The 20,838-nt window shown below is 35.1% G+C and overlaps 1 protein-coding gene across 2 annotated transcripts in view; it reads right to left on the bottom strand.

Annotated features, from left to right (window-relative positions):
- Positions 1 to 20,709, bottom strand: part of LOC124637002 (RNA polymerase II elongation factor Ell) — a 52,698-nt gene extending 31,989 nt beyond the window's left edge. For both annotated transcript variants that reach the window (XM_047173306.1, XM_047173305.1), the window contains exons 1-2: positions 20,299 to 20,709; positions 4,045 to 4,092 (exon numbers count right to left, since the gene is read on the bottom strand). In XM_047173306.1, coding sequence (XP_047029262.1) covers positions 4,045 to 4,092; positions 20,299 to 20,433 — 183 coding nt within the window. In that variant the 5' untranslated portion in view covers positions 20,434 to 20,709. The remainder of the gene's footprint in view (positions 1 to 4,044; positions 4,093 to 20,298) is intronic.
- Between the last annotated feature and the right edge of the window lie 129 nt (positions 20,710 to 20,838).

Below are 20,838 nucleotides of genomic sequence, written 5' to 3' on the forward strand. Positions count from 1 at the left end.
TTACGCGCGTAATTTCCAATAGTTAAACAATTTCAAGCAAAAACAATAAGGCGGTGAGTGAGTACCGAAGTCAAATGACGTCAATGTCAATACGCAAGTAAAATTAATGTAAACACGGCAAACAGCGTATCTAATCGAAATTGAATCAAGTTTGGTCTAACTAAAGAGCATTATTAATTACATGAACTAAGGTAATTGCAGAAGCAAATAACGGTCGCAAAGTTCCCTTTTTTCAATTCAATATTAGAGGCAGGAGATATCAAAGTTTCGCCACCCATTATTGTTTATTTCAGTGTTAAGATCTTAATGGTCATTCTACGTTCAGTGTTATAACGATTATAATCTTCGATTTCGTACAATTATGATGCAGATATAACTACTTTTTGGATTCGCATTTTTATTTTGGGACAAGGCCCCGATTATGTGGGCCAAGATTATCGCAAGCTATAAGACGTTAAAAACAATAGGCCCGTATTCGAGATCCTTATGAACTGGACGTAGGTACAACAGGTCGTCCTTGTGGCGAGTGTAAACACTATTGTTTGATCACGTGGCTGCACCCATTATGATCTGATAAAGGGGTTCACGCCAACACACCTTTGTTCTATAACTACATTGGTAACAATGTCTGTCATAGAAACGCCTATTCCACAAAATTTGCATTATAGCCAATGAGGCCCAAATGACAAAAATTAGGTTAAGTTTTTAAGTTATTTATTCACAGGTTATAGATATTGAGAATATGTAAATATAAATCAAGTCAGTGTCACGTTTCAAGTCAAACAAGGTTCCAGGGAAGGTTATATGAACAAAGTGTATCATGAGTAATGAGGAGAAATCGGCAATCGTCTGTTAAGAGTTAGCCTTCAGTAATCAGTCAGGCATTTAATGATGAGTAAAATGAGGCAGGGAAGCACAGATAGCTGAGATGAAGGTTAATGAGGAATAGTTATCGGATTGCAGAGCCTAGAATAATATGGCTTCGGTACTTTGTTTGCTGTCATGTTGTTGTTGAGCACCCATTTTCTTATTCAACGATACATTGGCTGTAACATACAATAAGAATCGAGTTAACTAACCGGCGTGAGTCTGGTTTGAGTCTTCATACAGTTAAACAACTGTATATATTTGACATTTTGAAGATTACTGTGTACATATTAAATGTAGTTAATATTCGACACGTAAGAATTATCCTCATTCCTGATGTCAATATATACATTTTCGTTTAATACAAAATCGAATCCTGTTTTCAAGGACTGCGATAATGTTCCGTAAACCGTTGGTGAAGGTAGTATAGAGTGTTGGGAGGACAACGACCTGACCGAGTCAAGACGTATTCCAACTTACATTGTGAGGAACATTTAATTTTACAATGCAGAACATTGGGTTCATTGTACATAGGAGTGTGATTCATTAGATGCAGAGATAACATCGATACCGGAGTTCGCGATAAATTGTGTTCGGAAAATTATTGCGCATAGGATCGTAATAGCTGACAATACAAACAGAATTTGGATTTCCGTATAGGTTTTTAAATGTCTGGTTGTATGTAAAAGACTATACCAAAACTACATAAGAAATTGCAAGACTAGAGGCTGGATCCCGAAGCCTGTTAAAATATTATCGCGAAAGGGGACAACGGCCGTCGCACCTGTGAGGTGCAATCCACATGTGCCCACTAGCGACTGGAACTATGGCTATTTTTACACACTCCACTCTATCTTATTTACTATTCTGGTCTGCGACTCATTGAATTGTGGTTATTATGTGCAAGTTGGATATGTGCCAGCAAGTCTCGGACCTAACACACCGATACAGAGATATTCGAGGAATGATGGCGAAGCGTTTTCAGAGAACACCGCTTATCCCGAACATATTCTTAGGAAAGGAGTAAAAAAATACACAAAGCCAAGGTTGGCTTGCTATTAAGTTAAACAGTGCTATAATTTTCACAGTGCGTTGTTGTCGTCGTTTTAATTAAATTTGAAAATGGGTTTTGCGCATATTATTATCAATTAACCGACATTAGTTAACTTCAGTAATACAGGAAAATATTTAAGCGTGACGTTTTAGTATTCGAATAAGGTGGTCGGGGTCGTTTACATACGATACAAGCGACTCTCGACGAGCAACAAGAGAAGAGATCACGTCAAACCGGCAGGCGAGTCGAGCGGTGGCAACAAGCAAACCGGTCGAAGGCGCCGGTCGTCGGGCGCGGGGATCGACCGGGGATTAACACCTTGTAAACAAAATTGCATTAGATACGTTTTTTGCAATGACCGATCAGTAAGCGTGATGCTAGCTGTAATACTTGTTGCGTCTCACAGAAACAAATTAGTTTACGCTCTATACTTCAATTTCACACAGCTTTGAACAAGTTTGCCTTCTCTTCATGGTTGTACGGATTATACGTGACGTAATTTATCGATGAGCTCCACGCGGAAAGTTGATAAGTAAACAAGAGGGTACAGTAGCTTCGAAGGAAAAGACTTGAAGGCGTAATAATGGTGTCAACCATAGTTGTACTTCTACAATGACACGGACTGTCACTTTATTCAAAGTCTCCGAGACCGTACTCGTCCGGTCTAAATGATGAGGCCGCTTTATGTACGTGACAGCGGCTTATGATCGGCGTTTAATTTGTTTTTCGAAATAATTTAGGGTAAAAAGTTTAATAGACCACCGACCGCAGCGTCAAGCAGCAAATCGAAATCGACTAAGTGGGTCATCATATAATTTCGCAAGCGTATCGAGTGCCGCAAGCGTTAACTGGTACGCCCGAGGCGAGTCAAGGCCCGTACGACGATGAGGCCCAGATCCTGACGATGCTGTGCTCCTTCATTATATGTACTAAGCATCTTCAATATCCAAGTGAGCGAGTACCTTCGACCAACTAATATAACTCCATGTTTGAACTAGAGCAACACGTTTGCTTTTATAGCCAGCACTTGCATAATAAGTTTGAATGCAACTCGAAAATAACAAATGTTTTCGTGCTGCACTTGTGTTTTGTAAAATCTATGTTGTTTTCGAAACACGTCAATTGTATGTTTACTCGTGACAGCCATAACGAGATATACGCACGTTGTTATTAATAAAATGTTTCTCAATGTTCATTTGAAACGTCACCTGTGATAAGGTCATCGAATTATGTAAAATGTACAGAGAAGTACGTGCAAAGCAGACCATTGTTATATCATATAAAATTAGGAAATCTGTAGGTAAAAGATTGTAATACAATGTATATAAATTAAATTGAAAGCATTACGTAGATAATACAGAATTACCTCAGAACCGCTTCTTGCACAAAAATAACTATATAAATTGCAAAGCAAATAATTTGAAACCTTATACTGATCTTGACTTTCTACAAAGCTATTTATGAATGTAAATGATCAGCATAATTTATAAACTATTTATTTAATACTGCATCTGCCTGTTAATTTAATGACTAAGCTTTACTATAAATGTTTGTCATTTTTACATTTTATTAACAGCCGATGAATACGAGATTAAACTTTTGCCAGGAAGCCATAAAATTCGACTTGAAGAAGATTTAACTCATTTGTTTACATTACGGTATAACTCTGATAACGGGACAGTCTTGTTTTAAATTATAAACATTTTGCAATATAGGGCCAAGTATGCTGCCCTTGGGGACTCCGGCAAGCATCAATATAACATTTTTATTTTCTGTAGTTGTACTACCTACATAACAAGATTTAATTTTATAATGAAATTAAGGCCATTTGGAAGGTTGACTTTAATAGTTGAATAAAAGGCCTTTACTGAGTTTGACTCGATCTGTCAATGACCTTTAGTAAGTCGTTAGTGGTTTCACTTCTTCAAACGCTACACCCAAGCAAAAGATTTTGATTTAGGATGTAGAATTGGTACACCGTTTGGAAGCAAACTAAGTTACCTACTTTACGTTATGTTGACCATTTTAATAAACATTTTTGGTTAATTCGTTTGTACAACGCTACTCTGTAGTTTAAATAACAAAAACCATACCATTTTTTAGAAATATAAGTGTAAACTCACCCCTTCATTTCCGGGTAGGAACTGTATTTTAGGTTTTGCCAATCTGTCCTGAAAAAAGAAATCAAACGTTAATATTACATAACAATTACAAAATTGTCTGTCTGGATCTTGATTTTAAGGTAGTCAGGTCAAATATATTTCGTTTATTCAAAATCTTATAAATATTCGGTGGCGATTCACTTGGTTAGATAATGCTAACTGATTCATTTTTAATACAAGAAGTATAACTAACAATGCTCAAATGCCAAGCATGCTAAAGTGTGAGAGTTGCAAATATTAAATACCTGGCTTTATGAGTATTATAACAGAGGCACTTATGATCATAGTTATTTGAATTATTCTTTGTTTACTGCAAAATATTAGACAGACGTTAAACTGCATTGACGTGCGAAATATTTCAATACTAATTTATGTACACAGGAAAATACAACATGACGCACATTAATGTTGGGGTTTACAAGGTAAATCTGTAGTACAGCAGTAATTGAAACATTGCAAAAAATATGGCAGCAATATGGAAACCACGATGAACCATGAATCATAATAACTTTGTTTAAAGTATTGGTCACTGAATTTTAGTATTTACTGTGAAAGAGAGTAGTAGCTTAGAGGTCGGGTCATTTTGAAGGTCTACCAAGTTTTTTTTTACATGCTAAAAATAAGTACTTAGGTGTGTTTTTATGGGTTATGAAGAAGAAATGAGATCCTTATACTCGTTTGGAAGCCAACTCATCAGTAGGCCAAAAATTCCAGATTAACACCTGAGTAAACATTTTTCTGCACAGATGAGCGTTTAAGAAAGTACAGTATTTCTAAATTTTATAAGGCATAACCTAATGAAACGTTGTAATTAGACGACAAGAAGCCAAACTAGTTGGGCAACGAGTCGGGTTGGCCACAATAAGCAAGTGTCGGCAAGCCGTGGCGTTGCACAACCGGCGATGGTCGAACGCGAGAAACATAACTAGGCTGGGCGGTAGTGCTGATGATGTAAACTTAAAAATTGCTTTACTTACTTACTTAACCACTAAACTTAATGTGAAACTCAACTAGTTGCACTATCGTCTAGACTCGGAGCTAGAAGGGATGACCCGGAACTTGCCGTGGTTAGCATCCATGGCCGTGACTCTCGATCTCTTGAGGGTCAACCAATTACTACGCCAATAACAGATCAATTTTTGATCTTATAGTTTTATTGGCCATATATTGTTTTCAAAATTTACACATATGAGTGCTACGAATGTGCGATAAGAGAATCGTCTACTTTGATTAAGATTGAAATCAGTCGCGAATGTCAAACCAGTTTTAACTGGCAAGGTCATACGTTGTATTAATTAGCTCTAAAAAGCTGGCAGTACAAAGTGGGCAAAAATTAAAAAAAAAAAGCTCAAAATTTGTTGCTAATTTGTTGCTAATTAGTTGCCAAATAATCGATTTTTTTGCTTTTGCCGATTTCGAGAAATCGTCAACAATGCTAGCTTCACCATAAGCTGGCATGGATTATAAGATAAAAGTAAAGGTAAAATAAACAAAATCACTTCAAATTTGTTGCTAATTTGTTGCTGTACAACCAAAATAAATTTGAGGTGCAAAAATTTTTTTTTTTTCAAATAGAAAATTTTTATTTGCTTTGCGCGCTTGAATGTCAATTGTTTCATGAAAAAAATGTGAAATAAATTTGTTGCTCGTCACAGAACTGTTCCTTGTCACTTAGAGAACCAGCAACTAAATAGACACCCGACGATCGGGTGTCTTGAACTTCGGTGACTAACAAACCGGCCATGCTGGCTTGAATGTCGATTTTTCCGGTGAAAAACGTTGAAATGAATTTGTTGCTCGTCACAGAGGTGATTAATGTCTCTCAGAGAACCAGCAACTAAATAGACACCCGATCGTCGGGTGTCTTGAACTTCGGTGACTAACAAACCGGCCATGCTGGCTTGAATGTCGATTTTTCCGGTGAAAAACGTTGAAATGAATTTGTTGCTCGTCACAGAGGTGATTAATGTCTCTCAGAGAACCAGCAACTAAATAGACACCCGACGATCGGGTGTCTTGAACTTCGGTGACTAACAAACCGGCCATGCTGGCTTGAATGTCGATTTTTCCGGTGAAAAACGTTGAAATGAATTTGTTGCTCGTCACAGAGGTGATTAATGTCTCTCAGAGAACCAGCAACTAAATAGACACCCGACGATCGGGTGTCTTGAACTTCGGTGACTAACAAACCGGCCATGCTGGCTTGAATGTCGATTTTTCCGGTGAAAAACGTTGAAATGAATTTGTTGCTCGTCACAGAGGTGATTAATGTCTCTCAGAGAACCAGCAACTAAATAGACACCCGACGATCGGGTGTCTTGAACTTCGGTGACTAACAAACCGGCCATGCTGGCTTGAATGTCGATTTTTCCGGTGAAAAACGTGGAAATGAATTTGTTGCTCGTCACAGAGGTGATTAATGTCTCTCAGAGAACCAGCAACTAAATAGACACCCGACGATCGGGTGTCTTGAACTTCGGTGACTAACAAACCAGCCATGCTGGCTTGAATGTCGATTTTTCCGGTGAAAAACGTGGAAATGAATTTGTTGCTCGTCACAGAGGTGATTAATGTCTCTCAGAGAACCAGCAACGTTCCAGATCTTAACGTTTTGAGGTTCTAGGAAGCTTCCTTGACTACTTCCACGAGGGTGACACCCTAGCTGTATATATGTGTAAGAATAAGTATGTGAATCGCTTATAACTTTCGAACAGCTTGACCGATGAGTACCAATCTTTGTCATTCTAAAGAAATTTCATCAAACTTAGATTTCCTGAAAATTTAAACCAACTTGGTCTAATATATAATAGAAAACAATATAAATCATTACTGAACGAACTGTAATTATTTTTACAAACAAAAAAATATCATCTGAGTCACGATTTCTTCTTTGGCATTAAAAATGAACTAAGCTAAAGTACTCAATGTACTTTCCAGAAACTATATATTGATTAATTTTAGTATACTCTTATAGCCACGTAATCAACTGGTAACATTGGTGACTAGTATTCAGTATTAATATTTTTTTATTTTTCAATTTTATATTTTTTTCGCTTTTTTTTTTAATTCTATTTTTCTAAGCCATCCTTGAGCGCTAATAAGCAAAAAAAAATTATCGAAATCGGATGACCCTTAAAGGCCATTCCTGTAACTTCCCGCTAGATACATTAAGCGTTCGAATGTTGCCGTTTGTTGCGATGTTTTTGAGCTCGTCAATTTATGAGAGCTCAACAATTTGACTTGTGTGTTATTTTGAGCTCTCCTATTTATTTAGTTGCTGGTTCTCTAAGTGACATTAATCACCTCTGTGACGAGCAACAAATTCATTTCAACGTTTTTCACCGGAAAAATCGACATTCAAGCCAGTATGGCCGGTTTGTTAGTCACCGAAGTTCAAGACACCCGATCAACGGGTGTCTATTTAGTAGCTGGTTCTCCGATCGATGCCTAACAGTTCTGCGAAGAGCAACAAATTCATTTCCACGTTTTTCACCGGAATAATCGACATTCAAGCCAGCATGGCCGGTTTGTTAGTCACCGAAGTTCAAGACACCCGATCGTCGGGTGTCTATTTAGTTGCTGGTTCTCTGAGAGACATTAATCACCTCTGTGACGAGCAACAAATTCATTTCAACGTTTTTCACCGGAAAAATCGACATTCAAGCCAGCATGGCCGGTTTGTTAGTCACCGAAGTTCAAGACACCCGACGATCGGGTGTCTATTTAGTTGCTGGTTCTCTGAGAGACATTAATCACCTCTGTGACGAGCAACAAATTCATTTCAACGTTTTTCACCGGAAAAATCGACATTCAAGCCAGCATGGCCGGTTTGTTAGTCACCGAAGTTCAAGACACCCGATCGTCGGGTGTCTATTTAGTTGCTGGTTCTCTAAGTGACAAGGAACAGTTCTGTGACGAGCAACAAATTTATTTCACATTTTTTTCATGAAACAATTGACATTCAAGCGCGCAAAGCAAATAAAAATTTTCTATTTGAAAAAAAAAAAATTTTTGCACCTCAAATTTATTTTGGTTGTACAGCAACAAATTAGCAACAAATTTGTAGTGATTTTGTTTATTTTACCTTTACTTTTATCTTATAATCCATGCCAGCTTATGGTGAAGCTAGCATTGTTGACGATTTCTCGAAATCGGCAAAAGCAAAAAAATCGATTATTTGGCAACTAATTAGCAACAAATTAGCAACAAATTTTGAGCTTTTTTTTTTAATTTTTGCCCACTTTGTACTGCCAGCTTTTTAGAGCTGTATTAATTTTCCTATTCAAACTTAGAAACATGCCAATAAAACTAAAATGTAGTAAGTACATAATATACAAATGTATCCATCGGGGTGGAAGATGTTATCATTAGTCTCGGTTATAACATTACGTCATCATTTTATTTATTGTATTAATATGTACCTTGGGAGTCATTTAAAGATAATGACTATCATTAACATTAGAATCTGAATGATTAGAGTTGGGAAATAACGAGAGTTGATAAGCAAATAACAATATTTATCAACATCTGTGCTGCGCAGAACATTAGCAATTGCCTCTAGTTTTCTGTGTTAGGTTCAGTAAATTCGAATGAGTAGACAATTTGTAGTAGATAAACAGATAAGTATACCAAAACTTCATGTAGTAAATAAGTATAATTTTGTCGAGTAAAAAATACAAAAGCAATTTTGGCCTTGCGTTGAATTGCTACGTTGTACAGAGTGAGGCAATAAAATACCTGCACAAAGTGACCTTAGCGGAATAGTCGGCGACCTTTGGCTAAGTAAAAAACTTTTACAAGCTTTTAAGTTTTTGCATTGGTGAAAATATTTAATAATAGAAAACATTGATTTAAAAGAACATTCATATTTCCAGGCTTCAGTTACTTCGAAAACCCAAAGAGCGCAACTTGTTGTCATCATTTTTTACTGGAAATTCGCAGAACAAAAACATCTTTTAACAGCTACAGACAAGAAAATCACGCAAATTAGTTTTAAGAATCGCGTTAACTGGTAAGAAATACTTTGTTATCGTAGTTTCGAATACTAAGAAGGGGTCAATCTATGATACTCGTACATTTGGACAAGATAAGAATGTGTCGAATGTGAAGCGTGGCGTTTGGAACCGTTGTACCAAATGCTATGATCAAGACCTCACTTGGCGACACACATATTTGAATAACAACACGGTTTCCGATACCTAATTAGAGGCCATTTGGGGCTTACATTTTTAAGTTTGGGATATTATTTATTTTGGTGTTTATAAAAGAACCATTTAGTTGTTGAAAATATCATTTAAGATGAGCTGAAAACTTTAAACAATAACGCAGAGTTTTTTTAAAGACATGCAATAAAATACGTGTTTAAAATTTACTGTGAAAGGATCTTCCGGTGAAGTATACACAATATCAAAGGTGTCTGGGCTTCTACCTGAGCTACAAGAATCCGAGAACTATCAAATGAAAGTTGTTTATGTCTAGTTTTGTATTACGTTGTCTAAATTACTGTAGTTTTCTAATCTTTAACTGCATTAAGGGGAAATTGTATATTTACATGACCTAGATCTATCTAATTACGTATTGTATATTCAATCGAGACTTATTAACCTTACTCATTAGCAAAGCTTGCTTCTTGAAGAAATGTTTTCAGTATAATTAAAGTACTTAGGTACATGATCAGGAAGTTTAGTTATTAATCCGAATGTAATTCTTTCAAAAGGCTGTGTAATTCATGTTTGACGAGCCTCTTTCAGCTTGAAACTTTAATCCAATAAAAAATGCACCTTTCAAATGATTAAGGAATTATGTCTAATCATTATTGATTTGTTAAATACCAGTAATCAAGTTTAATCAAAAATTCGTTAATGTATGTATATCAAGGAGAAATTACTATATCTTTGAATCAATGTGTGCCTAAGAGTCATGCATGTTTCCTTACAATATTTTACGTGCCCATTTCTCACCTATTGAGGGAAAAGCTTCTTCAAGCTTCCAAGATTATTCGGTAGAAATTGTCTGTGAATCGTGGCCTCAATCATGCAATACTTATTTTGACAGTCGATCTAAATTTTAATCGTATTATCAATTTATTTTACCCCATCCCCAAGCCTCTCTATTTCAATATAAACGAACTACACACACGTATAATATAAGTTGACTCTGCCATAAGGTTGGCGCCCCTAACCGCCCTATTTCTAATCGTCTGTCCTTTTCTAGAGCACGCTGCTTTCAGGGGGCGGTATACCCTGCCGTAAATGATGGCCACCTCCATAAAAACATCACATGATTCGTAGATCCATTCCTACATTTTACTACCGTTTACGTCTATCAACGTTTTATGCCTGCTTTAACAATTAAATATCCCCTTTATATCACGTTGCATCATGTAAAACTTTGCGGCACTTGCTGTACGGATTGGCTGACATTTCGCAAACTGGTTTGTCCTAGCTCTATACGTTGGTAAACAAAATGTTAAATGCATATTACAATGATGTAGTGTTATTGAACTAAACAATATCCAATTAAACGCCGAGGATAACTGTACAGGTAAACGTTCACGTTGTAACAAGAGAATAGAATTTTTGTAACGGTGATTTTTATTCTTCAGGCGTTATGAAATAGCTTTACATAAATCATTATTTAGTTAATTGGTGGGTTTACATATTTTTCTACACGTTAAACCCATGAACTTATAAAAAATACTAACATTTATTTCATTATATCACGTCGTTGACTACTTAAGAACAGAACCCCAAACCTTTTTATAAGAATCAATGAGGTACCTGAAGGTGGATAAAAATAAAAAAGTAAAAAGAACAATACTTAAAAATCTAAGGACAAAAATAGAAACAAGGGGCGGGCGGAGGGATTTCTCGAGTCTAACATCTGTTCGCAAGTAACTGCTTAGCAAGGGACAACCAGGTGCCAAGGCTCGGGGGGACTGAGGGTGCGACGACCTCGGGCCCTATCGCTCGTGTTCATCGTCACGCAGACGTCACAACATCTATCACACACAAATATTGCTTCTCCTTCAAACATTTTAAAGATCAATTTAGAACCACCCCAACTATTCCCAAACATTTGCGAGAAAATCTTCATTATCTTCAATTTACTCCTGCGTTTTTTAAACATCTTGGAAATTGTGTTTGATGTTATTTGATATAGTTAGGTGTTCTATAGCGGTTACTTTCATCATAGCATAGCCGCATTTTTATTTTACTACTCAAATGACCCTGATGTCAAAGTGAGATGATAAAATTATCTACATTGTGTGTTGCCAATACGTAGGTACAGTGCAAATGATGTGCGATTTTATATTAAAGAAGCAGATGTACATCTTCTTCAGATTAATTTAATTTATTAGTAATTATGTTTTCAATATTGGCTACATGAAAAACTTAATACATAACTAAAACTACTAATGTATCAAATTCAATTTTAACTAGGAAGTAAATTAAAGGAATTAGTATCAGAGCATTTAAAAACTGATTTTATTTTTGATTCCGGTATCGCTAGTGCAAATATGGCATACTTTTGAAGTGGATATCCGGTACAGATACCTACTTAGAAACGAACGTGACAAATAAGTACCTACTGTATGTACTTTATTAAGAATCATGTGTTGCCTATTTACTAATGCATGACACTGAAACTTGATCTGAACTTTCCTGAATGGACTAATAACGCGAATGCTAACTAATCAAGCTAAGGGTCTTTTTCTTAGACGACATGCTGGACACTCATTCGGCAGCGTTACAAATGTGATTCATGGCTTTCAATGGATTCTATGCTCAAGAAAAAAGGCCAGGTGGCACGCTTACAAAGCACCAACAAAAAAACGGCCACCAAACCTGCTGCACATCACAGGACAGTGCATTGAAATTTCGATTTTGGCAGTATGCGGAGAGTGTTGATAATCGTTTAGCAAAGTTAAATAATAGGTGCCCGTGATCTTAGGCCGACACAAAATAAATGTATCGTTGTTAAACACGTGCATGGACCGGGGGAATCATAATCAGGTGGGCGACCAGCTTTGGTCGCCGTTACAAAATTGTTTATATTGGCAGCTAGCTTTTAACTTTATGTGTTTTGGTTTTTCATAAATCTGCGGATTTTTCTGTAACATATAATTTGCTTGCCTGATGTTACATTTTATGATTGTTATCAAGCATGTGAGGGAAATTATGCTGGGGACATCAGTAACTACTTTTACAATTCGCTTAATTGAGTAAATTAGAAATCAGATAAAAACAGGTAACCATTTCAGATAAAGACAAGTGTAAATTTTATCAATATCACGTTTTTTTCCCCAAAAGCCTCTTCAATATTTTAGCCTTTTGATACTTGTGCATTGTTTGATGCATGTGAATTTGTTTGTCATGCTCTTCTCACTTCTATTTCATAACGTTATCGTTATGAGAATAACTATCAGCGATAGATTGGTATCAGCGATGTGGAGTTATTAAATGCTCATAATGCAGTAGTTACCGTTATTAAATAGTAAAAAACCGGCCAAGTGCGAGTCGGACTCGTGCACGAAGGGTTCCGTAAATTACAGTTAAATCAACCTATCTCAAAAACTATAAGAGATACTTTGATCAAACCAAAAATCGTTGAAAGAGTTAATTAGCATGCATCACCTCTATTTTTTTTAGAATTTTATACCCCGTAGTTATAAAAATAGAGGGGGGGGACATACTTTTTACGACTTTGAGAGCTGATATCTCAAAAACCGTTCACTTTAAGAAAAATGTTTTTTAGAAAACTTTATATCATTTTAAAAGACCTTTCCATTGATACCCCACACGGGTATGTACATCGAAAAAAAAAATTTCATCCCTCAGTTACATGTATGGGGGGCCCCACCCCCAATTCTTTTTTTTACTATTTAGTGTCATATTTTTGTAGCGGTTCATACAACACATATTCCCATCAAATTTCATCACTGTAGTACTTATAGTTTCCGAGTAAATCGGCTGTGACAGACGGACAGACGGACATGACGAAACTATAAGGGTTCCGTTTTTGCCATTTTGGCTACGGAACCCTAAAAAATGATGTTGTTACAATCATTTATTATAGTAATTTGATTCAAATAAGGCGACGACGATTTATCGCTGATTGTTATTGTACTAGACCATGCTCATTGATTACATACATCAGACTATCCTTTGACACGAACAATAAATTCCAGCAATGCAGTTCCGTATGCAATTCGATTTATTATAATAGGGAATAGGGTTATGCCATGGATCTTGAGTTTGCAAATACCTATATTTTTTAACTCTTCTTCTCAGTGCTTATTTATTTGGTTCGTGAGTATGTAAACCATTAGTACCTACCTACGTGGGCTAAGAGTAAAATGTTAACAGACAATAAAATCTAATAAAAACGGGTGAAACCTTTTCAGAAATGGAGATACACATTATCAGACTCAATGGAAGCGGTGATATACATATTATTCGGGAGATAAATGATGATTAATAAAAGATAGCAGAGTAGAGGGGCGGAATGAACTGCAAATGATGATAACTTGGGAGACGAACTTGGCCCATACTCAAGTGTGACAGACTTATTACATTATTCCATCGACATTATTTCAACAAGGGCCAATATCAGCGAATGTAAACAAAAGCATCGAGCTTAATAAACATGTTTACGACAGACTTTTTTATAGAATTTTATTAATAAGACAATTACGGGTGCATTGGGAATTCAATTAACACAAAATAATAGCAAGTAAACAGTGTTATGCAACATGTCAGTAAATGTTATCATTGGCAATAGTAATGAACTTTGAACGTTACATTCTTACAAAGTGAAGTTATTGCCATCGTTAATCATAAATTCTTAATGATTTGGAACGGTGGAATGGAACTGTTAGGAGCATAGGCCGATAATAACATTATCTAAACCACTGGAAATCATAACAAACTGGAGATCACGTTTTACAAAATCATCAAAAACTTTCCTGACATATTAATTAATTTATGACCTTCATTAGCTGTTGCTAGCAAAGAAATTGCTCGTCTTTTGTTGTTAAAAGACTTTCGAAGAATTTAACAACAGTATAGCAACCGTTGTTCTATTTACCTGAAGAAATACGTCATCAATAAAAGGTATGCCAGTGAGTGTGGCCTTCCTAATAATTAACAAATTCAATCGCATTGTCCTCATTCTACTAATCACAGTGATTTTGATAATGACGCTCTATCAATGGTAATGAAACAGATGCACGTTAATGAGCTGTCGTAAATCACATAACGAGGTCACGATACATGTAGGGAAAACTAGATTATCTTTATAACTGTCAACAAGACTTCTAATACATGGTTGTGAAATATGATGATGTAAAAACGTTTTAAACAAATAAAAGTATGTAGATTTAATAATACATAGGTTACAGTGGCGAGGCGTCCTTATAAGCCGATTCCCATCGGCTTCCCTTTCGAATTTCAAGAAAGAAGCATAGGTATAAGTTATAATATAGATATAGGTATAATTAATATAATCATTTAAACCACACAATTTAAATATGTAGGTATAACAAAACGCCTACCACCGCAAAAAAATTGTCTATAAATTACTTGAAACATTTTGCTCCTACTAAACAAGCCGCGGCTTCCTCCTCCATACAAAACTACGCTTGCGTGACGTCATCCACGCCGCGCCGCGCGATGTTCGCGGCATAAGGGCGAGCGGTAAGCCGGCTCACGGAGCGGGTTCCAGCCAATCAAAACTCGCGAGTGAACGAGAAAGAACGCGTCAAGAGTAGAGTAGCTATATCTGTCTACGCGCGAGTGACAGCGCTTAAACTCTCAAATATGTAAACAAACAAATCAGACAAATTCACTCTCATTCTTCTTATTTTGTTTTAAATAATACCATTAACAATTTGTTCTTTGTACTACTTAATTGAATTTATTAGTGTGTGTATCATTTAGAAATAACATAGTTCGTGTGTGTACAATATTTTATGTTAGTTTAAGTGTTTTAGTTACATTATGTTAACATAGATGGCGTTGTGCATTTTTATGCAAATCCTGAATCGCGGTGTTAAGATTCTCCGCGATTTAATGACCCTACTTGGGAATTGATAATTTTTGTGTTCACCAAGTACATAATTTTGATTAAGTAGTTGGCAGTATCATTACTTCCTACTAATCCCCGCAATCGCACTGTGACCTGGTACTCAGTACAAGTACAGTGTGTGTAGTGAAAAAAATAGAGGTACCTACGTTGAAATGAGTTACTTTGATACGCAGACAGTTTGCATCAGGTTTCTTTTTAGTGTACCTACTTTTAAAACTTAACTAGGATAGCATTTATCGCATTAGACTGTTTTCCGACAGATTATTTACTTTAGGAAGGAACTTATTTTTCAAGGTTAAGTTTTGAGAATAAAAACGTGTTATAAAACTCGGGCACGCCGCTCGGGTGAATTACCTACCAACAATATATGTCAATATTAAAATTTCTAACGTCCTGACGGATTTATGAAACACATACCTACGATAACAATGGCTAACAGGCCGTTGTAAATTAAATACTTAAAAGGTATTGTTTCTAGTGCCAACTTTTCTCAGATTCTAGTAGTTAATATACCTAACTAAAGATAATAAAGTTTTATAGATATTAATAATCTGCCGAATTCCTCGAGAAAACATGTTCAAACTATCAGTCTCTCAGTCAGTGCTAAAAGGTGGACTGAGAAATTACCTCCATTACCTCTCCCCCCCCATCCCTGAGTACTCCCCCCCCCCCCCAGTTTTTTTTTGCTGCGGCTTCCCTATTTCATTAAACCACCCTTCGCCACTGATAGGTTATCATCTTATAAATATACTAAAAAATCAATAATGATGACACTGATTATTGCTTCCTACCTATAAGAATTGCTCTGATGAACAAGATGTGAAGAAACATACGGCTTAGAATTTAGAGGAAACACTTTTTTGCAGTTTATAAGTAATCCGGCAGCTGTTGGTACTTTCACCTGCACGGGCGCCGCCCGAACATTGTCATTGCGGCTATGCGCCCGATTCGCTTACCTAATATACGGAGTTTGCGAAACTGGGCCCAAACGGCTAGACAGACACGCGCCGAATACCTACGATTTAGAAATAGGAGCAATCTGATGTAGAATTTGCAATGGTAGCTAAAATACAACCACCTATAATAAACTTAATTAATTACCAGGAAACGAGACTTATTATTAGAAAATGTAGCAGACTGAATTCTAAACGTATGTTTAACCTGCCACAAAAAGAGGATATTTAATAAAAAAAAAGATACAGCAGCTCGAGTGTTTTGTTTGTGCAAAGGTGCAGGATAATATTTTTTCCGCCATGTAACACAGAACATTGTTTGGGTAAAACTCACACTAAACAGGTTTTATTTTGGTGATGCTACATCACTTTAAACTCACTTCATGTTTGAACATGACTGAGACAACCATAGCCTGCGTAGAGGCTTCAGGCTGAAAACAGGTTTAATTCCTTGGGTTTTTAAAGATATCTTTTATAACTTGTTAGTCTAGTATGCCAATAGCTAGGTGAATAACAATTAGCTAATAAGCAAAAGTTATATATACATATCTCAATTATTAATTGAACTAAATAGATTAGATTAGTTAGCTTATTAATTTTAAAATTAAGTAATCACTTGGGTATACCTAAGTAACATCATAATTTACAGTAATATATAAAGCAGATTAAAATAATTAATTTATTTGTTTAACTTGTTTTAATGTAGTCTTGATCTATTTTTACAAAAAATATAAAAAACCCAGAATTATCACAGATACATTACTTGGATAAATGTTCCATTAATCTAATTAAGCAATGACTTGTTAATTATTTTTTTAAATGATATTTCTAAGTATGTAGGTATATTAAAAAAAAAAACATGTTTATTTCAATAATGTTTCCACTAATATGCAAGTACAAAATAAATGTCTATCTAATTGTTAAAACGAAAAATCAAATCATTTCAGAGGAATTCAATTGAACATATAATAGAGAAAATCATGTTTGTTCTTTTGGGTTTAAGTAAATAACTTTCACCTGCAGCAAAGTAGGCTGTATGTATTTTTACCTTAATTTTCTTACTTCCTAGTGTGTATGGGTTTAGTTAAATAGACCTTGTTTTCTTTCCCACACTTTTAAGTAATACATCATTGTGTTCTGTTATTGTCCAATACGTGGAATATCTTACAAAACAGACAATTCCATTTTGAATATATGTACAAACTTATTTATCTGCATTTGATATTAATTTAAAAATGTTTATAATAAAATGTCATAAATTATGTACTTATTTGGTATTTCCCTAATTTAATTTCCTTGGTTACGTAATAAATACTTTATCAATTAAACAATGTTATCAAATATCAATGCAAAGTACGGCTAAATGAATCATAAGTAAAATTCATCATATTATGAAATCAGCATCATTAGCCCAGATATCTGGATTTTCTATCCAGAACTCAAGCTTAGAATCTTTAGTTTCATTAAAAAAAATTGAAAACTTAGGTTTCGTCTTTTCTTTCTTCAGTATTGCCAAGTTTGGATTGGTGGTGATCTCCAGTCCTCAATCATTAACAAAATTCACCTCAATCATATTGCTTGTATTCTAAATAAGAACTTTAATTATGAAGGTGTGATGTCAATCATAAATTCCAGAAAAGCAGGCGCTTGTTGTGTTAAAAAAATTACTATTCAATCATTCATGTCAATCAATTAGGAAAATTATCTATGTTGTAAAGTTATTAGTAATTTCTCAATATTGTTGTTGCAACGATTAACAACTCATTCATTAAACTATGCAATATTACCTTGTCTAAATGTATTTGAGTAGACTTCAAATGTTTACCATCATCCTTGCCAATCCTTTTCTTACTACTAATAAATGTGAAAGTAACTGTCTGTGTTACATAATCATGGTACAAAACAGCTGGTCCGATTGAAACGAAATTTAGTATATAGAGATAAGCAGTTCTTTGGAGACGAACATAAGCTACTTTTTATCTAGGTAATTGGAGTAGTTCCCTCAGGATTTGGGTGCAACACCAGGCAAATAATGATGAAAATAGAACAAAATACAGCCCAGTTTTGCTATTAAATGTGTCTCCTAGAGCAAGACAGCATAATACTACACCTGTTTCAATCAATACTTGAAGCGGACATGTCTCTAAGTGTTAATCAACTTGTAACTTGATGACCTAGATTAGAGTCTTTTATAATATGCATCTAGGTTAGCAGTTACTTCAAAAATTCACCAGCACACTGGAAGTTTTTGGTAATCTGAATTGCTTTTAAGCATAGGTATATAACAATTCAATTTATCTATTTAAAAACATGTCTTTTTTGTAGTTCAACTAGAAAAAATTAGAAGTATATTATGATTGGTTGGTTTACTGGCCTTGTTTGACAGTATTTTCCCGTTTTAATAGGTTAAAGATTATTACTAAATCTTCCAAGAAACCATTTTTAATGTTGTTTACAAAGTATTACACAGTTTTTAGCTCAATCATAGGTCAAAATTGCACTAGTATTTGCACGAGAAAGTATTACAAAAATAACAAAAAAATATCATATAGATACAAAATGCAGTGAAATAAGTTAATTTCTGTGTAATATAGTTCTTCAGATACCATTAAAGGAAACAGGATGTATGTTATACTCAATGAATAATATTTGAGTATTACAAAAATTACTTAATTCCTATATTTTAACATTAATAACATAACATACATGTACCAATATTGTTTATTACAAACTTGGAACTATAGTTAATAAATTATATAGATAACTAGCAAACCCGGCGAACTCCGTTCCGCCACCAGATGGCTTCGTTTTACGTAACATATTGTTTGGTGATATTTTTTTTTGTTTTTCCTGAATTTTCTTTACTATAAACCTCACGGAGCCCGAGACCTTTCCAACGAATGCAAAACCGTGGAAATCGGTTCGTGCGTTCTGGAGTTATAGCGTCAGGGAGGAAAACCGGACTTATTTTTATATAGTAGATTACTTGACCGTAACACTATCATTAGCAAACACACAGCGCCATCTTTTGCCACAATGAGGTACTAACTATAGTATTGTTGATTGCTAAGAAAAAATGTTGCCTTGAAATACAAGTAAAATAGTACTTGTTTCTTGTTAAGCATAACACCTCAAATATTAAAACCTCTTCATAGGACTTCGCCTTGCTTGAATATTGATTAATAGGGAATTGAGATTGAAATCTTTCAATTTCTTATTGTTTGTTGCAGTGTCATGAAAGGAGCAATATAAGGAAATATTGCATGATAATGATTTGTTTTCAATTTTATTTCATCATTATTTTTCATGATTATAATATTCCTATAATGTTGAATATAAATTTATAAGTAAAACCCAGTATACTTGCTGACTAGTAAAGTTGTTGACAGCAATATTTCATAAGTGTGTAGTCAGTCCCAACTAGTTTCTATGATAGTTGCCTGAAATATGATATGATTCCAATGTTCCACTATTTTTCAGCTACTAAATACGTTAAATGTTAATTTGGGTAAACAATTCAGTTTCTCCAACATGTAGAACACACAGTATTCCATTGGAAACAAGAACTTTCCAACAGAAATATTCCTTTACAAACAAGTTGTTGTTCAATCATCTAGTGGAAATGATAATGCAAAAATGATTGCTTAAATTTGTAGTACACTAATTTTCATACCAAATTATACTATTGGAATCAACTACATCGACATTGCGTGGTATTTTTCCAGTAGGTAAACCAGATAAGTAATGCTTGTTCGTCTTGAATGTTTTTAATCTGAATTCAATTGATAATATCTCTCGTAGGGGCACAATCTCTCTTTACGTGAAACGGTAGCGAGTAAGAAAGTACGATTTGTAACATAACTCCACGGTAAACGTCGAATTCCGCAACAATAAGTCCGAATTCTCTAATTATAGCCGTATGAAATGTAAATCTGTGAAAATAACAGAGCAAATTTTCTACATGTTGACGTGGCGTGACATTGGAGAGGAGTTTAAATCGCATTGCTACCTACTTAAACTTGTTTTCAACACAATTATCGTAATTAGAAAACTTATTTGTTGGAATAAAACTTCTAAATTTGCAGTTTCATTTCAATTACTGTAATATAAGTATGGCGCCTGACATTGTTGGCTTATCTTTATTTTGGTCTAACAATATGGCGATTGGACTTACCCTATTATTCCTAAGGAAGTCTTCAATAGCTTTCAGCGCTGAATCCGTTAATTTCACAAACACTAGTTCCTTGTTTTCTTTATAACTAGACTCCGATGATAACCCATACTGAACACCTGCTGGCAAGGCCGCCATTTCTTATTCACTATTCGCACTGTGGACCAGCTGACTCCTTTGCTAGTCGTCACGATTCATATCATTCACACATTTTCTTAACCGTAATCACAAATTCACAACCTATATAAAATTATAATTACAACAACAAAAGGGTTTAGAAGTCCAAATTAACAATCTTTTTGTAACCCCATCGACTCGGCCTTTGTTGGCAGCGCTCTCAGTCTGCAAGGCCGCACTGACTGTCATGCGCAATGGCGCTTTTGACAGGAAACGCGAGCATTCACTGCGACACTAGCGCCAATTAACAGTTGGTAACAAGTATTTTGAATTGCGGCTAACTTCAGAGATGTCAAAATTAACAATATTTTTTTAATTTTTGCTCAATAACAAATGAAAATCAGTGAGTTATTGAAAGAAAACGCA

Source organism: Helicoverpa zea, chromosome 15, assembly GCF_022581195.2.
Source record: "Helicoverpa zea isolate HzStark_Cry1AcR chromosome 15, ilHelZeax1.1, whole genome shotgun sequence".
Classification (NCBI taxonomy): domain Eukaryota; kingdom Metazoa; phylum Arthropoda; class Insecta; order Lepidoptera; family Noctuidae; genus Helicoverpa; species Helicoverpa zea.